Source organism: Pelecanus crispus, chromosome 18, assembly GCF_030463565.1.
Source record: "Pelecanus crispus isolate bPelCri1 chromosome 18, bPelCri1.pri, whole genome shotgun sequence".
NCBI classification, from domain to species: Eukaryota; Metazoa; Chordata; class Aves; order Pelecaniformes; family Pelecanidae; genus Pelecanus; species Pelecanus crispus.
The window spans coordinates 705,663-722,764 of record NC_134660.1 but is presented as its reverse complement, the minus strand read 5'-3'; the positions used below and the strand labels follow the sequence as shown (position 1 = coordinate 722,764).

Sequence of the window (17,102 nt, the reverse complement as noted above, 5' to 3'; positions counted from 1 at the left end):
GGGGCGCTGGGGACCAGCCAACCTCGCTGCCCCCGCCCCCGCCGAGGATGCCGCGCAGGAAGGTGAGCGCGGCCGGGGAACCGGGGAGGCGCCCGGCGGGGGAACCGGCGAGCTCGGGCCACAGCTTTTCCCCCCTTCCCCACCCCCTCCGCTACCACTCACGGGCACAAAACCGAGGGAAAAATAGCGGCCTTCAGCCCCCGGCGCCCGCCCCGCTCGCTCCCTCAGTGGCTCCCTCACGGGCACGCTGGGCGCCGATTGGCCCTCTTGCTCGTCACTCATCGCCCCCAACGGTTACCGTTTCCCCTCCCCCGCGCCTGCTGCGCGGTCCGCCTCTTGGCTTTTCCGATTGGGCCGGCGGTTGGAGAGCTAGTCGCCTATTGGTTGGGTTGCCTTGCCGGGCTGGACGCTGATTGGCTTCCGCGGCTGCCCATCTACGCCCCCAACGGTCACCTCCCCGCGCGTGCCTTGTTTCTCCCTCTCTCCCTTCCCCCATCCCACTCTGCCCCCCCCCGTGATGCGTCGTTGGGAGCGAGACTCGCACTGATAGGTCGGCGGCTGCCGTCAGTCATGCCCGGCGGCCCCGCCTTTGTCCTCTGCAAGCTGTTATTGGCGGGCTCTGCCTTTCGGCCACTCCCGCGCGCGTTGTGATTGGCCGGGAGCAGCGAGGCTCCGCTGGGCGCAAAACAAAGCGGGCGCGGGGGCCTCGGCAGCAGCCCCCGCCCTTCTCCTCAGGCCGGCGGTCGCCTGAGGGTGCCTCCGCCCGCGGGCCCGGCCGCCCCGAGCGGGCCTCTCGACGCCCCCACGCTCTGGCTGTCCGGGCAGGGTTGCCGGGCAGGGGAGGGACCTTCGGAGGCCCGGTGGCTGCCCGCCAACTGCTGAGGCCTGCTTCCCTCAGAGAGCCGCCAAGCTCGCGGCGTGGTGCGGGGGGCCGCTCTGGTGCTCCAAGACGAGGTGAATACAGCTGCGTTCGTAGCCTCTTTTGGCCCAGCCTCTGCGCCGAGTGCCTTCGTTTGCTCTGCCTTGCTTCCACCGGGGAGCCCTGACGCTGCCCTGAGTTGCTGAGCGGTGAGGAGCGAGTCTGGCCGTGGCTGGAGCCCATCTGTTTTCTCCCCCACCTGCTCCCGTGGTGCCTTGTGCTCTGCTGGACTGCCTCGGCTGGTTTGAACAGGCAGATGGTGCGGGAGTGCTCTTGGCTTGGCAGGGTGAGCCGAGAACGGTCAGCTCGGAGCATATCCTGGCCAGCCTTGAAGCTTCATTTACATTTTGCTTTAAAAAAAATGGCGTGCTAGTGTCATCTTTCTCAGTAGATCAGTTTGCAGAAACTTTTTATTATTGAAGGCACTGTCTGACACTCCATATTTATTAAGCTAAAATATTTTCTCCAGAGTAATATGCTTGACACTTGTTTGTTCGTATATGTCGTTGTGTCGGCTTGAATTTATCTATCTAGTGTCAAATATTTTGTCTCTTCTTTTATTTTATAGTATAAATACAGTATGCAAGTTTAAGTGCTCCTGTGCTAATGTCTGGGTCTGTGGTGTTGCAGAGGAATGCGGGCAGTAGCTCAGATGGGACAGAAGACTCTGATTTCTCTACTGATCCTGAGCATACAGACAGCTCTGAAAGCGATGGCACATCACGGCGATCCGCCCGTGTGACCCGTTCCTCAGCCAGACTCAGTCAAAGCTCTCAAGGTAAATGCTTTATTTTCTTAAACAAGGAAAAGAAAAGCAGCCTCTTAAGTGACAAGAGGCTCAAGGTATTCCATATTTCTGGCCTTTAGAACTTAAATGTGTGGAGTTTATACCTAAATAAAAATATTTAACTTTTTTCATTGGCTATTAACGTACCACAGCAAAAGCAGTCCTTATATGTGCATATTGCTTAAATGAAGTAATATAATCCAAAGATTACACTGGTGGTGGAAGTCAAAACCCGACTATCCTCCATTCAAAAAGTAAAGCTGTCTACTTGTTAAAGGAAGTCGGAATCAAACACCGTGATTCTGCTGCCAGCTTTGCCTAATAAGGATTGGCGTTCCATCTGGACGGTTATATTGGTACTGGAGCCAAGCTAGAGAGAGGGTGTTTAGAGGTGAAAGTTGGTTTTACTGTCTTTGTTTGTTTGGGGTTTTCTGTACTGCAGGGGAAGATATATTTTCATGACTTGCTGACGCTGTCCCTACTCTCAATAAATGTAATCAACATATTGCCAGTTATTTTATATGCTTCTACTTGGGCATCCAGATTGTAAAAGGAAACATTGAACGTGTCCACCTCCTCATTTTTAGTGTTAGTGTAGTCATTTCTTGGCTGTTACTTAATAAGCTGCCATCTGGCATCAACGGGAGGAAATGACAGCAGATAAAAACTTCTTTCCATTGCTCCATGTAAACGCTTCGATAAAGAATCTGTTTTGCAACAAATTTTATTGCAGGTAAGAAACACATGTGCAAGATCGGCTGGTATTTAGGTCTTAAAAACAAGAGGAAAGGTGGTTTGGATGCGTATGGGATGCCTGTGTTATTCCTAGGTTATGAAAGCATTATTTTCATGCAAAATAATTGTTTTACAGTCCTATGAGTGGTATAGGATCACAGAATCACACACAGGGTCCCAAATGTAGCTCCATGCCAGAAGCAGTGTTGCTATTCCTGAGGGTTGTCTAAACACTGATAGTTCTTATCTAAACTGACAGTTCTTTAGCTTTCCAAATGAGTTTGTAATTACTAGTTAATTAAGTAATTAAGTCCAGAGAAAGCTGATCTAATTCTAGATTCCTCAGTGTTGGTAAAAGTGTCAAAAGATTTCAGCTAGAAGAACGGAGCATATCTTTGTGATGACATGCAGCAGTGAGCGGTAGGATGAACTCTGTTGATACCCAGCTATCAGATGTTGGTATTACAGACTTCTGAGCATGTGTCAGGCAAGTCTCTGACTTAGTGGTTATTGTGGGTGTAATTATGGTGTTTCTGTGGAATTAGATTCCAGCCCAGTTCGTAATCCGCCATCGTTTGGAGCAGAAGAGCCTGTCTATTCTACGAGGAGGGTAACCCGCAGCCAACAGCAGCCTGCTCCTGTGACTCCAAAGAAATATCCGCTCCGGCAGACTCGCTCATCTGGGTCAGAGACTGAGCAAGTGGTTGACTTTTCTGATAGAGGTACGTGAGTTGTTGAAAGTTTGCAAAATGCTGTTGGAAAGAGTATGTGATTCCATTCTCTGAGGGCACAGTATAATATCCTGAGGATAGAGGGTTTGAGACAGCTGTCTGGAGTTGCTTTACATATTTTTTTGAAAGCTTTCTTTCAGACAAATTTGTAACATCTTGATCCTTATTCAGACACTAAAAATGCAGCGGATCACGATGAGTCTCCACCTCGTACCCCCACCGGGAATGCCCCTTCCTCAGAGTCTGATATTGATATCTCCAGTCCAAATGTATCCCATGATGAGAGCATTGCCAAGGACATGTCCATGAAGGATTCTGGAAGTGACCTGTCTCACCGCCCTAAGCGCCGCCGCTTCCATGAAAGCTACAATTTCAACATGAAATGTCCCACTCCTGGTTGTAACTCTTTAGGTAATTTCAGCTCCAGGATTATTCTGTTGGTTTTTGCCTTCCTACTGTGATATTCAAAGTCCCACTCAGTTGAGTTATACATCCTAACAATATGCACTTCATTAGGGTCAGAAGTATTACTGAGAAGCGGGCATAGAGAAGGGATATGAAGCATATAGAATCTGCAGGTATAGTCTTCCTGGAGGTGTTTTCTGGCTAGGAGTGTTTGGGGGATGATAGGGTAAAGAGCAAGTTAGGAGTATGAGCACAGGGGTGGGAGGAAAATGCAGAGTCTTGTAGGTAGGGTACTGGTCTCTGCCAGAAGCAGGTTTGCAGAAACAAATTATCGCAGACCTCTAGTATACCTGGCTGCTTGCATGGAGTGCAGCTTTTGAGTTACCGTGAAAAAGATTTTCCTTCTTTGTTCTTAAAGCTTGTGCTGTGAACCATGAAGTGTGCTCCTTCTATCACACTGGTAATAAACAGCATGCTCCTTGGGAAGCTATATGAGGTATCTGCACATCTAGGATACTTTTTAAACCTCTTTATGATTGTATGTTAAAAGTGGGGTTTTTCTCTGATCCTTTGCAGGGCACCTGACTGGAAAACATGAGCGACACTTCTCCATATCGGGATGCCCACTATATCATAATCTCTCAGCAGATGAGTGCAAGGTAGATGAGTCTTCTGTTTTATCCTCCTTGCAGTTTTTTTTGGAACAAAATGCCAAGATCCGTCATTTGTGAACAGAAAATAGAGTTAACATGTTTCAGCTGATGTCTTCAGCTATAAGACAGCAGCACTTGTGTGTCAAATCATCTGTGAATTACAGTTCAGAAAATTCACCTAAACAAGAAATAGAAAAGATTAAGGCTTTAGTAGTAGTTTGCTGTAGCATTGACAGGTGAGTTTTGGCTTCCAGGTGCGAGCACAGAGCCGGGATAAGCAGATTGAGGAGAGAATGCTGGCCCATCGGCAGGATGACAACAACAGGCATGCCACCAGACACCAGGTAGGCAGTCTGCACATAATGGAGTGGCTGCTCAGTTAAAAGTGGAAAAACCTGAGATTGTGGTTTCCAGCGACCATGATTTTTAACTTGATCTCCCTTCTTCACTTCTCGGATAAGCTATTGTGCTGAGTCCTGACACTCCCCATTTGTCATCTCCAATTTGTTCCAGCAAGGGCAATTCTTTGTATCCTTTAAATGAGACTGGCGCAGCTAGTGAGAGCAGAGGGGGGCATTGGCCAGTAATACTGCAAAGGAGACTGGAACTGTTCTCAGGATGATCTCTTCTGCATCCTTTGTTGTGTAGGACAAGAGAATTCCTGCAGAACAGGAAACTACAATTTTACTCTGACTAAATAGAAAAGAATAAAACCAGGGGAATTACATTTTTCAGTTCATGAGTCTTGGACTTGAGTCAAGATGACTTAATGAGTCAGCTCTGACCTTGTCTGCATGATTAAGCAGCGCAGAAGGAGTGCACCCTGTTTTGTGGGACTGAGGTACATTGGCAAAGGCAAGTTGCGGTAGGAAGAAAGATTTCCTATTTTACATACCTGTGTTGTACCTGCAGTGCCCTCTTATTAGCACAGGATTTGGTTCAGAGGCAACAAATGTCATAAAATGAAAGGCAGGACAGAGGCCCTTTAGAGTGGGAAGGTGAAGAAAAATGTTTGAAGTGGATGAGGCCTAGTGAAGATTTACACCTTTGGTTTCTTTCAGGCACCAACAGAGAGACAGCTGCGGTACAAAGAGAAAGTAGCTGAGCTCAGGAAAAAGAGGAACTCAGGACTAAGCAAGGAGCAAAAGGAAAAATATATGGTAAAAGCAGTAATTTTATTCTTTCATTCCTTCCTCTCTGGAATGAGACCACTAAGCGGGAGTTTGGCTTTCCCAGTCACCCTGCAGCATTCTCAGCTAAAAAAGCTGCAAGATCGAACAGCTTAGTAGCAGCAAGGCAGCAAAACCTCCTCTTACTTTATTGCTCTAGGAGCACAGACAAACCTATGGCAATACTAGGGAACCTCTACTTGAAAACCTGACGAGCGAGTATGACCTTGAGCTTTTCCGAAGAGCGCAAGCACGGGCATCTGAGGACCTGGTGAGACTTCTAACTCATATGTCATAGCAAATGTCTTTGTTAGAAACACGAATGCTTTCTGGGTTTTGTTGTACTTGTGCAGATAGAGCAAGGGTTTGTAAGAAGAGCAGCTACAGCCTAGCCAAGTCAGCAACATTAGACCAGGGATAACGTTTAAGTCCCAGTCATTCAGAGGGTTTGATGAAAGTACAGCTGGAGCTAAGCAATTGCAGTCATGAATGCTGCAGCACCTGCAGGAGGAATAATTAGCCACAGTCCCATTTAATAGGTGTTTGGTTTTGGTGAAAGAATGGACAGCTTCACCTGCTGAAAGAATGGCTAAGGAGTGATGATAGCAAAAGACAAAAGTCATCTTGACAGTAGCTGGTGACTGTGGAAGGGAGTTCAAAACCTTGTATTGCTGAGGCTTCTGTAGGTGCTTTCCAAAGCTACTTTCATCCCCAGAGATGAACCAAAAGATACTTTGACACTTACCAGTGACAACTGCATCTGGGATATCTGAGGCAGAGCATCAGGCTGTGTCCTCTCCCTACAGATCAGGAAAGAAGCATGAAGTGGCAAGGAGATTACATTGCTTTGGTGACAGAAAGAGTAGGATCCTAGCATTAGCATGCCGCTAAGTGCCAATTCGCAAGACATTTCCTGATGGAAGGAACAGTCAGTAACTGTCCTGCTTGTGGACAGGGCTCAGGCTGAGTTTGAATGAGGAGAGGTCCGTGGGAGGGGTTATTAGACATGGTCACACTGAAAGATGAATTTAGAAGACTTGGCGTAAATGATTTCCTTGAGGGAAATAAATAGGGCCCCTTTCCTGTCTACCTACTTTTAATTTTTTTTTTTTAAGTAATCGTCCATTTTTTTTCATTCATAGGAAAAGTTGCGGCTCCAGGGCCAGATCACAGAAGGCAGCAATATGATTAAAACAATTGCTTTTGGCCGTTACGAGCTGGATACCTGGTATCATTCTCCCTACCCAGAGGAGTATGCTCGTCTGGGACGTCTCTACATGTGCGAGTTCTGTCTCAAATATATGAAGAGCCAGACAATACTGCGCAGACACATGGTAAGGGCTAGGGCAGGGCTGATTCCTGAGCTTTAAATCTGATGTCAGCATGTAAATGTTTTAAAACATTACTGTTGTTAGCTCAGTTGCTCGCTTTAGGAGGTGACAAGACTGCATGTTTCCTGGTATATCCAGTAGCTGTTGTAACCTTTTCTGCCCTTAAAACAGTTGTGTCACCCTAAGTTTGTTTTCCTGTCATAGGCAAAATGTGTTTGGAAACATCCACCCGGTGATGAAATCTACCGCAAAGGCTCCATTTCGGTGTTTGAAGTGGATGGGAAGAAGAACAAGGTAAGTAACTGTGATCATTAGGCCAGTCTTGAGTGTGGAGTCTGTCTTTCAAATGTGCCAGGCATGGCTTTTCCTGTAGAGAAACAGGAGGCAAATGGCCCTTTCTCCCTCTAATTGCAGAAAGGCTACCAGAGTCTGATCTGTCCATTCTTGCAATTCTGGCAGTAGTTTTGTCTGCATTTTCTTTGTGATTATTCCTCAGCCCTGTTGTGCTCCAGCAGTTCCATCTGTTGTCTCATACTGTGCTGAATCAGTAGCTTTTGGAGATGGGTGTTAAGATCCCCTTCTGAAAGGTAGTGGGGAGATTCTGTGCTTGGCCTCAGTAGATTGCTACTGCCCATCTCCCATTCACTGTGAATACTCAGCCAGGTTTGGGTTAGAGTGGGAAGCAGCCTAATGTTATTGAGGGTTATTGAGTCCTTAACCCTGAATTGAAGGGTAGAACACGAATCTGCAACCACAGGTTCAGTGCTAGGTAGCAGCACCATGCCTGTGCCCTGCCTCTGGTTGTGTCCAGTCTCGAAGGCTTCAGAGGGAAGAACAATGAAACAAGTTCCAAAGCTAAAGTTTGCACTACCAGAAGTTGGGAGGAGTCTCTTCTAGTTACCAGAGATAACGGTGAAGCACGGGATTAAACAATACAGTGCAAGCAAGCAGAGATCCAACCTTCTGCTCCCCTTCACTGAGGATGTGATGTTTTGGGCGTTCAGAGATGGATATCGCAAAAGCCAGTTCCCACCCGTAGGAAGCTAGGCTTATCAAGTTTCATCACAAATGGAATTGTTTCCTGGCCCAGCTGCTCTGTTTGAAAGACTGTATGTCATTTCTCGGATGATTCAGAATTTTCTTGTCATTTCCCATGCATGCCTGTTTTTGTCCACTCTTGGGATGTTCTGCTGTACTAAACAAGTGCGTCCCATTCTCCTTTTGCTTCTAGATCTACTGTCAAAACCTGTGTCTGCTGGCAAAACTTTTCTTGGACCATAAAACACTGTATTATGATGTTGAACCCTTCCTCTTCTATGTCATGACAGAAGCTGACAACACTGGCTGTCACCTGATAGGATATTTCTCCAAGGTTAGTTGAAAATACGTACATACTCATTACTACCTCACTAGAATGAGATTTAGGACACCAATTATCAGTACTGAATCTCCCCTCTGAGTTTTTGCAGTCTCAGGACTTGTTGCTTTTGGGGATAGATAAAGTTTCAAACCTGATCTGCATGAATTGTTCTTACTGTTTGCTGCAGGGGTTGCAGGTGCTTTGCTGTAGCTTCTTTCCTCATTACTAGCAAAAACCAAGTCAGCTCACTATTGTTGCTAGGAAGCATGGTGGTGTCTTAAATGTAGGCCAAAGTAATGTTAAAGAAAATGTAAAGAAATGTAGAGAAAAATACATTAAAATAAGTATTAGTCACCATGATTTTTTTTTTTAATAAAGTACTTGAAAGAATAAAAATTCTTAGGTGGAGAAGCTGAGACATAACACAAGTAACTTAAGCAGATTCCACAAGTAAGTCACTGGCTGAGCTTAGAGTAGGAGCCAGTTTTCTGAACTGTTGGCTCAGACACGTTGCCTACCTAAAAAATAGCCAATCTGTTTGTTTAATCTCTACTGCACATTGGTGAAATATATTTCTGGGTTGTTCTTATTTCAATGCAGAAAAAGTGATTACCCTTCTGGACATGGTGATATCATGCAGTTATCAGTTTAGATATTTCAGTCAGTGAAATTCTATAGGTAGGAAGAATACTATCCCAAATAAAGTGTAGGAAACCATATTCCTTAAATCATCTGAGCCAAAACTAAATAATTATCTAAAAAAAAAAAAAAAAACTCTAAAGAAAAATCTGCATTGATTTGAGGATAAGTGTGTCCGAGTCTCTTTTTCGCACATTTCGATATACACCATGTGCTTATAATGCTGCTGTTATGTCACTTTCTCGTTGCATCTAAACCTGGTAGATGACAGAGGTGGTAGGGAGAGTTACTGGCTCCGTCTCAGGTACAACGCCATGGCCAGCCATCCTAGGCTTAAAATTGTGCACCAAGCGCCCAATTTAATGGCTAACAAAGTAAGACACTAAGCCAGGTTGGTAGCTGAAGTGTGATCGTGTTACTTGTTGTTAGGCAGGTTTTTCTACTGTTGCTCCTTTCACCTTGCGTTGTATCAGTTGCACAGGCTTGTTTGGTCTCTTGGGATTATGATAGACCCATTGTTTGTACAGATCTAGACCTGTTAATCTATCCTCTCTGTTCTTGTTTTTAGGAGAAGAATTCTTTTCTCAACTACAATGTTTCTTGTATCCTGACAATGCCTCAATATATGAGGCAAGGTTACGGCAAAATGCTCATTGACTTCAGTAAGTAGAGAGAGAGAAATTCTGGAAATGTATTGTGTCCAATGTGACAATTTCACCAAGAAATCTAACGTGTCTGTGGTGGTAGTTGAGCGGTTTTCAATATAGCTGATTTCTGCATGTGCTAAAGAGGGTAACAGTCAGGAGAGAGTAGTTTAGGAAGGATAAATATGTTTTCTTTCCTTTACAGGCTATTTGCTTTCTAAAGTAGAAGAAAAAGTTGGCTCTCCGGAACGGCCTCTGTCTGATTTAGGTCTCATCAGCTACCGTAGTTACTGGAAGGAAGTTCTCCTTCGTTACCTGCATAATTTCCAAGGAAAAGAGATCTCTATAAAAGGTATGTTTTCAAGCTAAATAAGCTCGTAGTGAATTGGTTCAGGAACATACCTATGCATCTCACTCATTTTCCTCGACTGAGACAGGTCATGCTTGACTCATTCATATAGGTGTTTGTGTAGCAGCACAGTTAGTGGAATATTCCTGTAGCTGGGTATGGCTCCTTTCCAGTCCTGTCACCATTAAAGATAAGCCAGCTTGCAGAGTTTTGAAAATATCTATTGGCGGCTGCTTTTAAAAAATGTATTTTTTTTAAAAAGATTCAGCAAAGAACTTTATCTATCTGTAGATTGGAATGTTAATTTTAAGAAGAAAAATGGCTCCACTGAGAGGCTTTCAAATGGTTTGGGAAAATACTAAGAATTTTTGGTCTACTTCTAATAGCATTTTTATGTTTATGGCACCTAGGAGTACTCAGCATTTCATAGAGATATCGAGGTAGTTCTGAAGAAGCGGCTATGTTGTCTCTCAGAGGATTACACCTTATTATCTTGGATCCTAAAATTAGGTTCGCTAAATCATTGTGGTGTCTAGGCTGGCTTTCAGTTTTGGGGGGAGCTGGGCTGTTTCTGTACAGCTCTGCATGGCTTGCATCCGTAGCCTGTGGTTCTTCAAGCTCTTTGCAATCAATCAGCCCTCAAGGGTGAAATGAGCAAAGGCAAGTAGTGTAGCCGTGCTACGGAGAGCGCAGGTGGTGAAAGGGTGCAAGTCATGCAGCAACAGTAGTGCTGCGTGTGCCGCCTTTAAGATCCGCATGGCGTTCCGTGCATATCGCTTCAAAAGGAGTTACGTAGAAGTTGTAGTTGAAAACTAACAATTATAGGCTATTGCGGAGGAATTTGTTTCTGTTCTAAAATAAACTGATACTGGTTTGCAGAAATCAGCCAGGAGACTGCGGTAAACCCTGTCGACATCGTTAGCACGTTGCAGGCGCTTCAGATGCTCAAGTACTGGAAGGGAAAACACCTGGTCCTAAAAAGACAGGTAAGATTTGTGATGGCTATTTCTGCATTTTTGTTTCCTTACATTTAGCTGTTAGATTCATATGAACTTGCTGAAATCAGTATTTCCTTTGCATTGTGCTGGGGTTTTCAGCCTTTTCATTCCAGTGGGGGAGCACTGTAACGTTCAGATGCAGTAACTGATAAAATGTGACGTGGGCATCCAACCTGATTCTTCAGTAGTGTAGAAATAACGCTGTATCAACCTTCCTTTTCCGATGTGTGTAATAATGTTGCTCACTGCAAGTGGCTTTTTAGGGGAGCAATGGATCAGCGTTCCCATCATGCTCCTCATCATGCCTGCCCTTTACTGGGCAAATGGATGACATAGAAGTGAACCGAATCAATGGAATCCTGAATGAGTCCTGTTTGCACCCTCATTAGATAAAGGACAAGTGGTTTATAAATCCCCAAATGTGACAGCTTCTTCTCTCTTTTGTTTTCCCCTTCCTGAGACTTCACGTTGTAGCTAGAAGTAGCCTTATCGGTGTGATTGGAAGGGCTTCTAGAAAGCACTGTGGAGGAAATGTTATTTTTGTCACGCTAAGCAGTTAGTAGGCTAGTCATCTTCAGCTTTGTGGACTTAGATGTGTGGTGTTGTACCATGGATAATTCTCCATCGTGGATCATTTGTTTTAACCTGCCCTTTCATGCTCTTTTCCTTAGGATCTGATTGATGAATGGATAGCCAAAGAGGCAAAAAGATCCAACAGCAATAAGATAATGGATCCCAGCTGTTTGAAATGGACCCCTCCTAAGGGAACTTAACTGTCTATCACTCCTGAAGCCAGTGAACCCCAGCAGTAGGAAGTACCCTAGGGATCTCTGTTGTATCTGTTGCTGTTGTGATTGGCTGGTACAGTACCCTCCTGAAAGATCAGCTCCCCTTGGTACTGTTCTGGCCCAGATCTTTTGTGCACACCACAGACGCTAGTTCTGAGGAACTTTATGTTTCGGCCTCAATGAGGTTGCAAGGATTGGATCTGTATAGGACCCAAACGAAGCTCCTAGCAGCACTGGCCCAAGGAGTTCTGATATCTGGTACTGTACCTGTCCAGTCACTGGTCTTACCCTCATGTCCTTATTCCGATGAGGTTGTGTTGTGTCCTATAATCTGGTTGTTTCTTCCTTCAGGTTCCTTGCATTCTAAGTAATGGAGACAACTTCTGTGGCTTTTGAACAAGGTCTAATAATGCTTGTTTGGGGAAAGTCTGGTTCTCCAGCAAGCTGCAGTTACACTGACTTCAGCATTTTTAACTAGTCCTGTCCAATGGACTGTTCCATTCCATGTATCAAATAGTTTTAGTAAGATAACATGCCACCTCTTTCAGCGGTGTTTTCCATATAATACAGCAGGTCTTCACATAGTTAATATTGTACAGTCAGAAGCTGGCGTATCTTGTAACTGAGTGGTGTGATTGTTAGTGTTACCTGGAGGAGTCAAGGCTAAGTGTGTGAGAACATCAGGGTCCGAGATGTTTCATAGAGCTGCTCTTGGTGTATTACGCCCCTGGAGCTACTGCAGTACCACGTCTGTTGGAGAGACCTCTTTGATTACAAGTTACTGGTTTTTCCTGTTTATCTCCTGGAGTTAGTGGGTTCCTTTACACAGAAACAGCCTGTTCAGTATATTTCACTGGAGATATTTTTCCCAGAGCAGTCTTCCTTGAATTGTAGGTCTCTTTGTATTGGAGAGGATTTTTTTTCTCTAGACTGAAGAAATAAAAACTTCAGACAGACTTTCGCTAGCCTTGTCCAAACAGCCACAGAAACTCTACAATGCAAATATCGTCAGTTGTTGGATTGCCTACAGCGTACGTTCTGTGCATCAGTGGCAGCTCCAGTTAGCTGTGTGGATGGTTTGCTTCTCTGACAGTGCATTCTTGTTTGTCTTTGTAAAACAAAAAAGCTTTTACTTCCTCTCTCCCATCAGCACCACCGGAAGAAACCATCGTACAATGGCTTTCAAGTATAACCACTGTCCTTGTGCCACAAGTTTCCTATATGGCTCCAGTGTGACTAAAAGGGGGGACAGTCTTGGGGTGGATGATGGCAGCATCATATAGTGCTGATTTCATTTAAACCTTCCAATACTTCCATATTGAATGGTGTCTGAAATGAAGCACTTGCAATGTACCAGTAGGTAGGAGCCGTTTCCCATTAACCACTGACCCATCCTAATGTGGAAAAGTTCTCTATTGCTCTTCTGATGGTTGTCTGCCTTTCTCTGCCTCCTTAAAAAAAGAAAAAGAAAAAAGATCATCAGTACATGGTGTATACCTTGTGGGCATTACTGAATTTTGCTGTCTTATGCCCTTTGCTCCTGTATTGTAACTAACTACAGATACTCATGAAACTATCCAGCAAAGTAGATCTCTCGTGGAGTAGGGAAGAAGGCCATTCTTGTGCAGAAGCTAAACCCTGTTCCCATGATGTGGTAGAATGTGCTATTCTTGTATCTACTTCTCAATAAAGCATGTTCTCTGCTCAAGTTTATGCCCTCTTTTTATTTTTTTTTCAGTCAGATGCTATTCTGCATCTCCAGTTAAGTGAAGGTGCTGCTTTATGTTGCAGGGGACTAATTTTGAACCCATCTTTGTGCCTGGTGTATGAAGGATCGTGACTAGAGTGGCCTTTACGTTGAACCTTTTGGAAATAGCCTGTATTGTGTGTGTATTCACTCTAGAGTTGATTGTGCACAGGAGGCTGCCATGAGGAATATATGGATGTTGCCAGATACTGGCAACTCAAGTATGTGATGCAAAACTGGGATGGCGTCTGTCAACCTGAAGTTCACTGAAGAAGGAAGGAGTTATCCTAAAGGTGCCGACCCTAGATTTTTAGCCTTTCCTCCTGTGCTTCCATGACCAGACCTTCTTGCTGCTTGTACTGTGGGAGGACTTGGGGCAGTGAAGTCTCTGATCTTCAAAAAACAGTGTTTGAAGTTCAGCACACCTCTCAAACATTTGGAGTCCTTGATACAATCTCTGATACAAAATGATTAATGACACATACCTGCTCCAGCTCCCTCCAGAGATTCTGCTTTTCTACAGAACTCAATGGGAGTTAAAGAGTAGGGAGTGGTTTTGGACTCTGGGCTCTAAGCTGCAGAGAGGCCAGGGTGCTGTTAAGAGTAAGGCTGACATGTCAGTGATCATGGCCTGGGACTTGAGACGCTCAGCTTACGAAGAAAAAGAGCAACCCAATTGAGATGGAATACCTTGGTTGTCTTGTTCTGATTAAGATCAAAATCAAGGATGCTTCCCTGAACAGTGATGTTTGTTTACTCAAGTCACATCAAGGCTCTTCCTCATTCTGCCTGGTTCTCCTTAGTAAGACAGTTTTCAAGCATTTGATTTGGGAGCATTGCTTTTACTTATTTGAGCAGTTTTGTACCATACCAGTTGCCTTTATTTTGCCTTTTTTTGTTTGTTTGTTTTGTTTGTTTTTCTTGCAAGTACAGAGAGATGTGGTGTGATTTAGTTTGCAGATAAGTAGACAGAAAGACAAGACGATAAGGGTTTTATTCCCCACGCTGCTCTGCTGTGACAGCCACCCCCTCTCTAAGCTTTTGTTTCCCTCCAGTCCTTATTCTGTCAGGCCTGTTTATGTTGTGACTTCTCTGAGGCAGTGACTGTCTCTCTGTATATGTACAGTTCGTAATGTGATGGGGTCCCACGCTTGACTGAGACCTCTGGGTGCTTTGGTAATGCAAACACTAATTAAGTAGTGAGTCATACAGATAGCCATAAACATCTCTGGGTAACCAAAGGATGAGATGTGCTCACAGTTTCACCCACAGTTTATTCATAGCGACTGCACACTTGCAGATGTTATATTCCGTATGGGCAGTTTGAAGCTGACCTAAAAATTATGATGCTACCAAAAAGCAGCCGGTACTTTCAGTAAATTTTCCTAGATGGATGCTTTCTTGCCGCCTTCTTTTCTCATTTAAAAAAAAAAAAAAAAACCCAACAGACTTGTATTTAACCTTGACCTAACATAGGAGTAGATAATGCATGTAATTTTAAGCACCCTGGTAACCCTACAGCATTCTTTGCTGTGATAGACCCAAAGAAACCCTAGCACAAACACAAATTCAATGCATCAGTCCTGATGCTTTAACATCAAACTCATCCTTTTTTCCATGGGCTAACAAAGAAGTTTGGTTTGGATGTCATCTAGTGCACTTCTCATACGTATTTTCTAAAAAGATTGTCATTCAGCAGCGCCAAGGTTAAAAAACCTTTATGTCTCTCTGCTGTCAGTAAATGAGAAATAGCCCTCTGAAAGCTTTATGGGCGCAGTAGTAGCCAGTGTGTGCACTTCTGGAACAGTATTGTTTCCTGTTGAGTTTGTTTCCCAGAGAACTTTCCGTGACTTCTGCCCCTTTGCTTAAACTCCAGCTACCCTGTAGCCGTTTCACTGGCAGTCCCTCTAGTCTGCAACTTTTTCCCAGTCTATTTTGCTGTTTCTGGCTTTCCAGATGTCATAGATAAAACAACTTCACTTTTTATTTTAGTCTCCATATTAAAGTACAGGTGTGATAGCACACACTGCAGACAAGTACAACACGGGCATATGCTTTCCAGAGGATCTCACCCACGCTTCTCTGCTTTGGATCATGCACAGCTATTCCAGGGTTAAAGCTTCGCTCCACACAGTTACTGTATTTCAGGCTGGACATAGACAAACAGCATGGACATACCCTCTGCTCTTGAGCTGGACGCAGAGTTGTTTCAGCTTTAGGAAGCTGAACTGAGAAGTTAATTGATGTAGTTAGTGCACAACTTGTGTTTTTAAGAATCCCCCAAAACCACTCCAAGTTTCTCCATGTAGTTTAAGATTCCATAAGAATCCCTCTTGTTAGCTCTTGTGCCAACTAGCGTAGGAACTGCTTGTCTGGATCAAATCTAAGATCAGTTGAACCTAATAATGTGTCTGACAGGAGTCAGAGGTTAATGTTCAGAGTTAATGATTGCCTCAACAATCTATGTCATCATTAATTATGATATCTACATACCTCTTTAAAGAAATATCTCTATAAATTACGTATCCTCCTCAGTGCTCAATTATGGTTTACCGATGCATTCTGAAGCCATCCACGGCCCTGCTTTATCCTCTGCTCATCCCAGTGTATATTAGAGCAGCCTCAGGGCTGCTTTAATAGCACGCTATCCCAAAACTTCCATCAGCCTTGGGAAACAGAATAGTTAAAACACACAATACTTCAGCCTCTCCCCAACCTCGTCCTTGAATCCAGACTCTGGAAGCAATGGATGTGCAGACCTCAGATGTGCTGACCCTAACAAAGAACAAGCCCTGCAAAGGGCTTTCTCAGGAGCAGTCGTGCATGTTAACTGCTACTCCAGCCTAACGTGAGCAAGGCTGAGACTTGCTCGGAATCTGCCGCTGCAAGATGCTCTTTTGACCTGGGACATAGCTACGTTATTTTTTCCTCCAAATTTCGTCAAAAGACAAGGAAAGTAAAGCTGTTCCAGCATGGAAGGTTTCCAAATTGAACCTCTGCTGAGGGCAAGGCCAGTTTTACAGTTAAAACCCCCAAAATGAGAATTTAGAATGGGTATGATGACAGACTGTGAACTACCACCTATATGGGGAATGGCCTCATTTGCTCATCACAGCTTTGTGCTTTGGAGATCCAGTTTTTGTTAATGAGCAGGCGAGCTCCCTGAGTCCTTCGGGGCCTGCTGTTGCATGAACTTGCATTTTGCAGTGTGGAAAACTGAGACAAAGGCAACAGGCACAGGGATCCCGCTGCCACTCTTCTCTCACCATGCTGCTTAGTCATGATCCCGCACTTGGTTGTGCTGCCCTCAGTTGCACCAGCACAGTGTTTACGGGGACCGTGCTGAACCCGATCTCTGATGTGATCCAAACCTCTTCATCTGTCACTCGTTCTGTCCCTGGACCATTTCATTTGGCAGACCACAAGGCCCCTCCTTATCATGGGTTTTTTTCCAGACTCCTGCAATATTGGTGCAAGAGTTTTCACCGCGATGAGGCAAACTGGTGCTTCTTTTTCTTCACTGAGAAGACCTTCTGCGTGCATCTCCAGGAACTGGTCTGTTGCTGCTGTTCCTTTTCCCCAGCTGAGCACTGATAGTTCTGCTGGCTTTTCCTTTTTGATGTAATTGTTTGAGGCAGGATGTGGTCATGTTGTGGCCACGCTGAGGATCTGCAGGGAAGGAATAGGTGGTTGATATTCCTATAAAGAACGCCAGAGGAAAAGAGACAGCAGGGAAGCAGGAAGGAAAGGAAGCTAAATATGTAAAATTACTTCAGTTGTTTCTATTGTGATGGCTGTGTAACTCTGAGCTCAGTTTAAACCCATGTAAGACAGTCCATCTGCCAGT

General features: G+C 44.6%; 1 protein-coding gene across 10 annotated transcripts; it reads left to right on the top strand.

The window, feature by feature from the left end:
- The first annotated feature begins 47 nt into the window (after window positions 1-47).
- On the top strand, window positions 48-13,195 carry KAT7 (lysine acetyltransferase 7). 10 transcript variants are annotated; one of them, XM_075722678.1, is made up of 15 exons: window positions 48-62; window positions 1,550-1,697; window positions 2,987-3,163; window positions 3,344-3,583; window positions 4,154-4,236; window positions 4,485-4,574; window positions 5,292-5,390; window positions 5,560-5,670; window positions 6,542-6,733; window positions 6,935-7,024; window positions 7,962-8,102; window positions 9,298-9,391; window positions 9,579-9,725; window positions 10,602-10,708; window positions 11,392-13,195. In XM_075722678.1, exons 1-15 carry the CDS (start codon window positions 48-50, stop codon window positions 11,491-11,493), a joined length of 1,836 nt encoding a protein of 611 aa, XP_075578793.1. In that variant the 3' UTR covers window positions 11,494-13,195. The 10 variants fall into 10 exon arrangements, 8 of the variants coding, with proteins under 8 accessions (XP_075578793.1, XP_075578795.1, XP_075578794.1 ...); XM_075722677.1 differs by lacking the exon at window positions 48-62 and adding an exon at window positions 940-954 and having other exon boundaries at window positions 1,488-1,697; XR_012831723.1 differs by lacking the exon at window positions 48-62 and having other exon boundaries at window positions 1,469-1,697; window positions 11,392-11,766; window positions 12,659-13,195.
- Window positions 13,196-17,102: the final 3,907 nt, after the last annotated feature.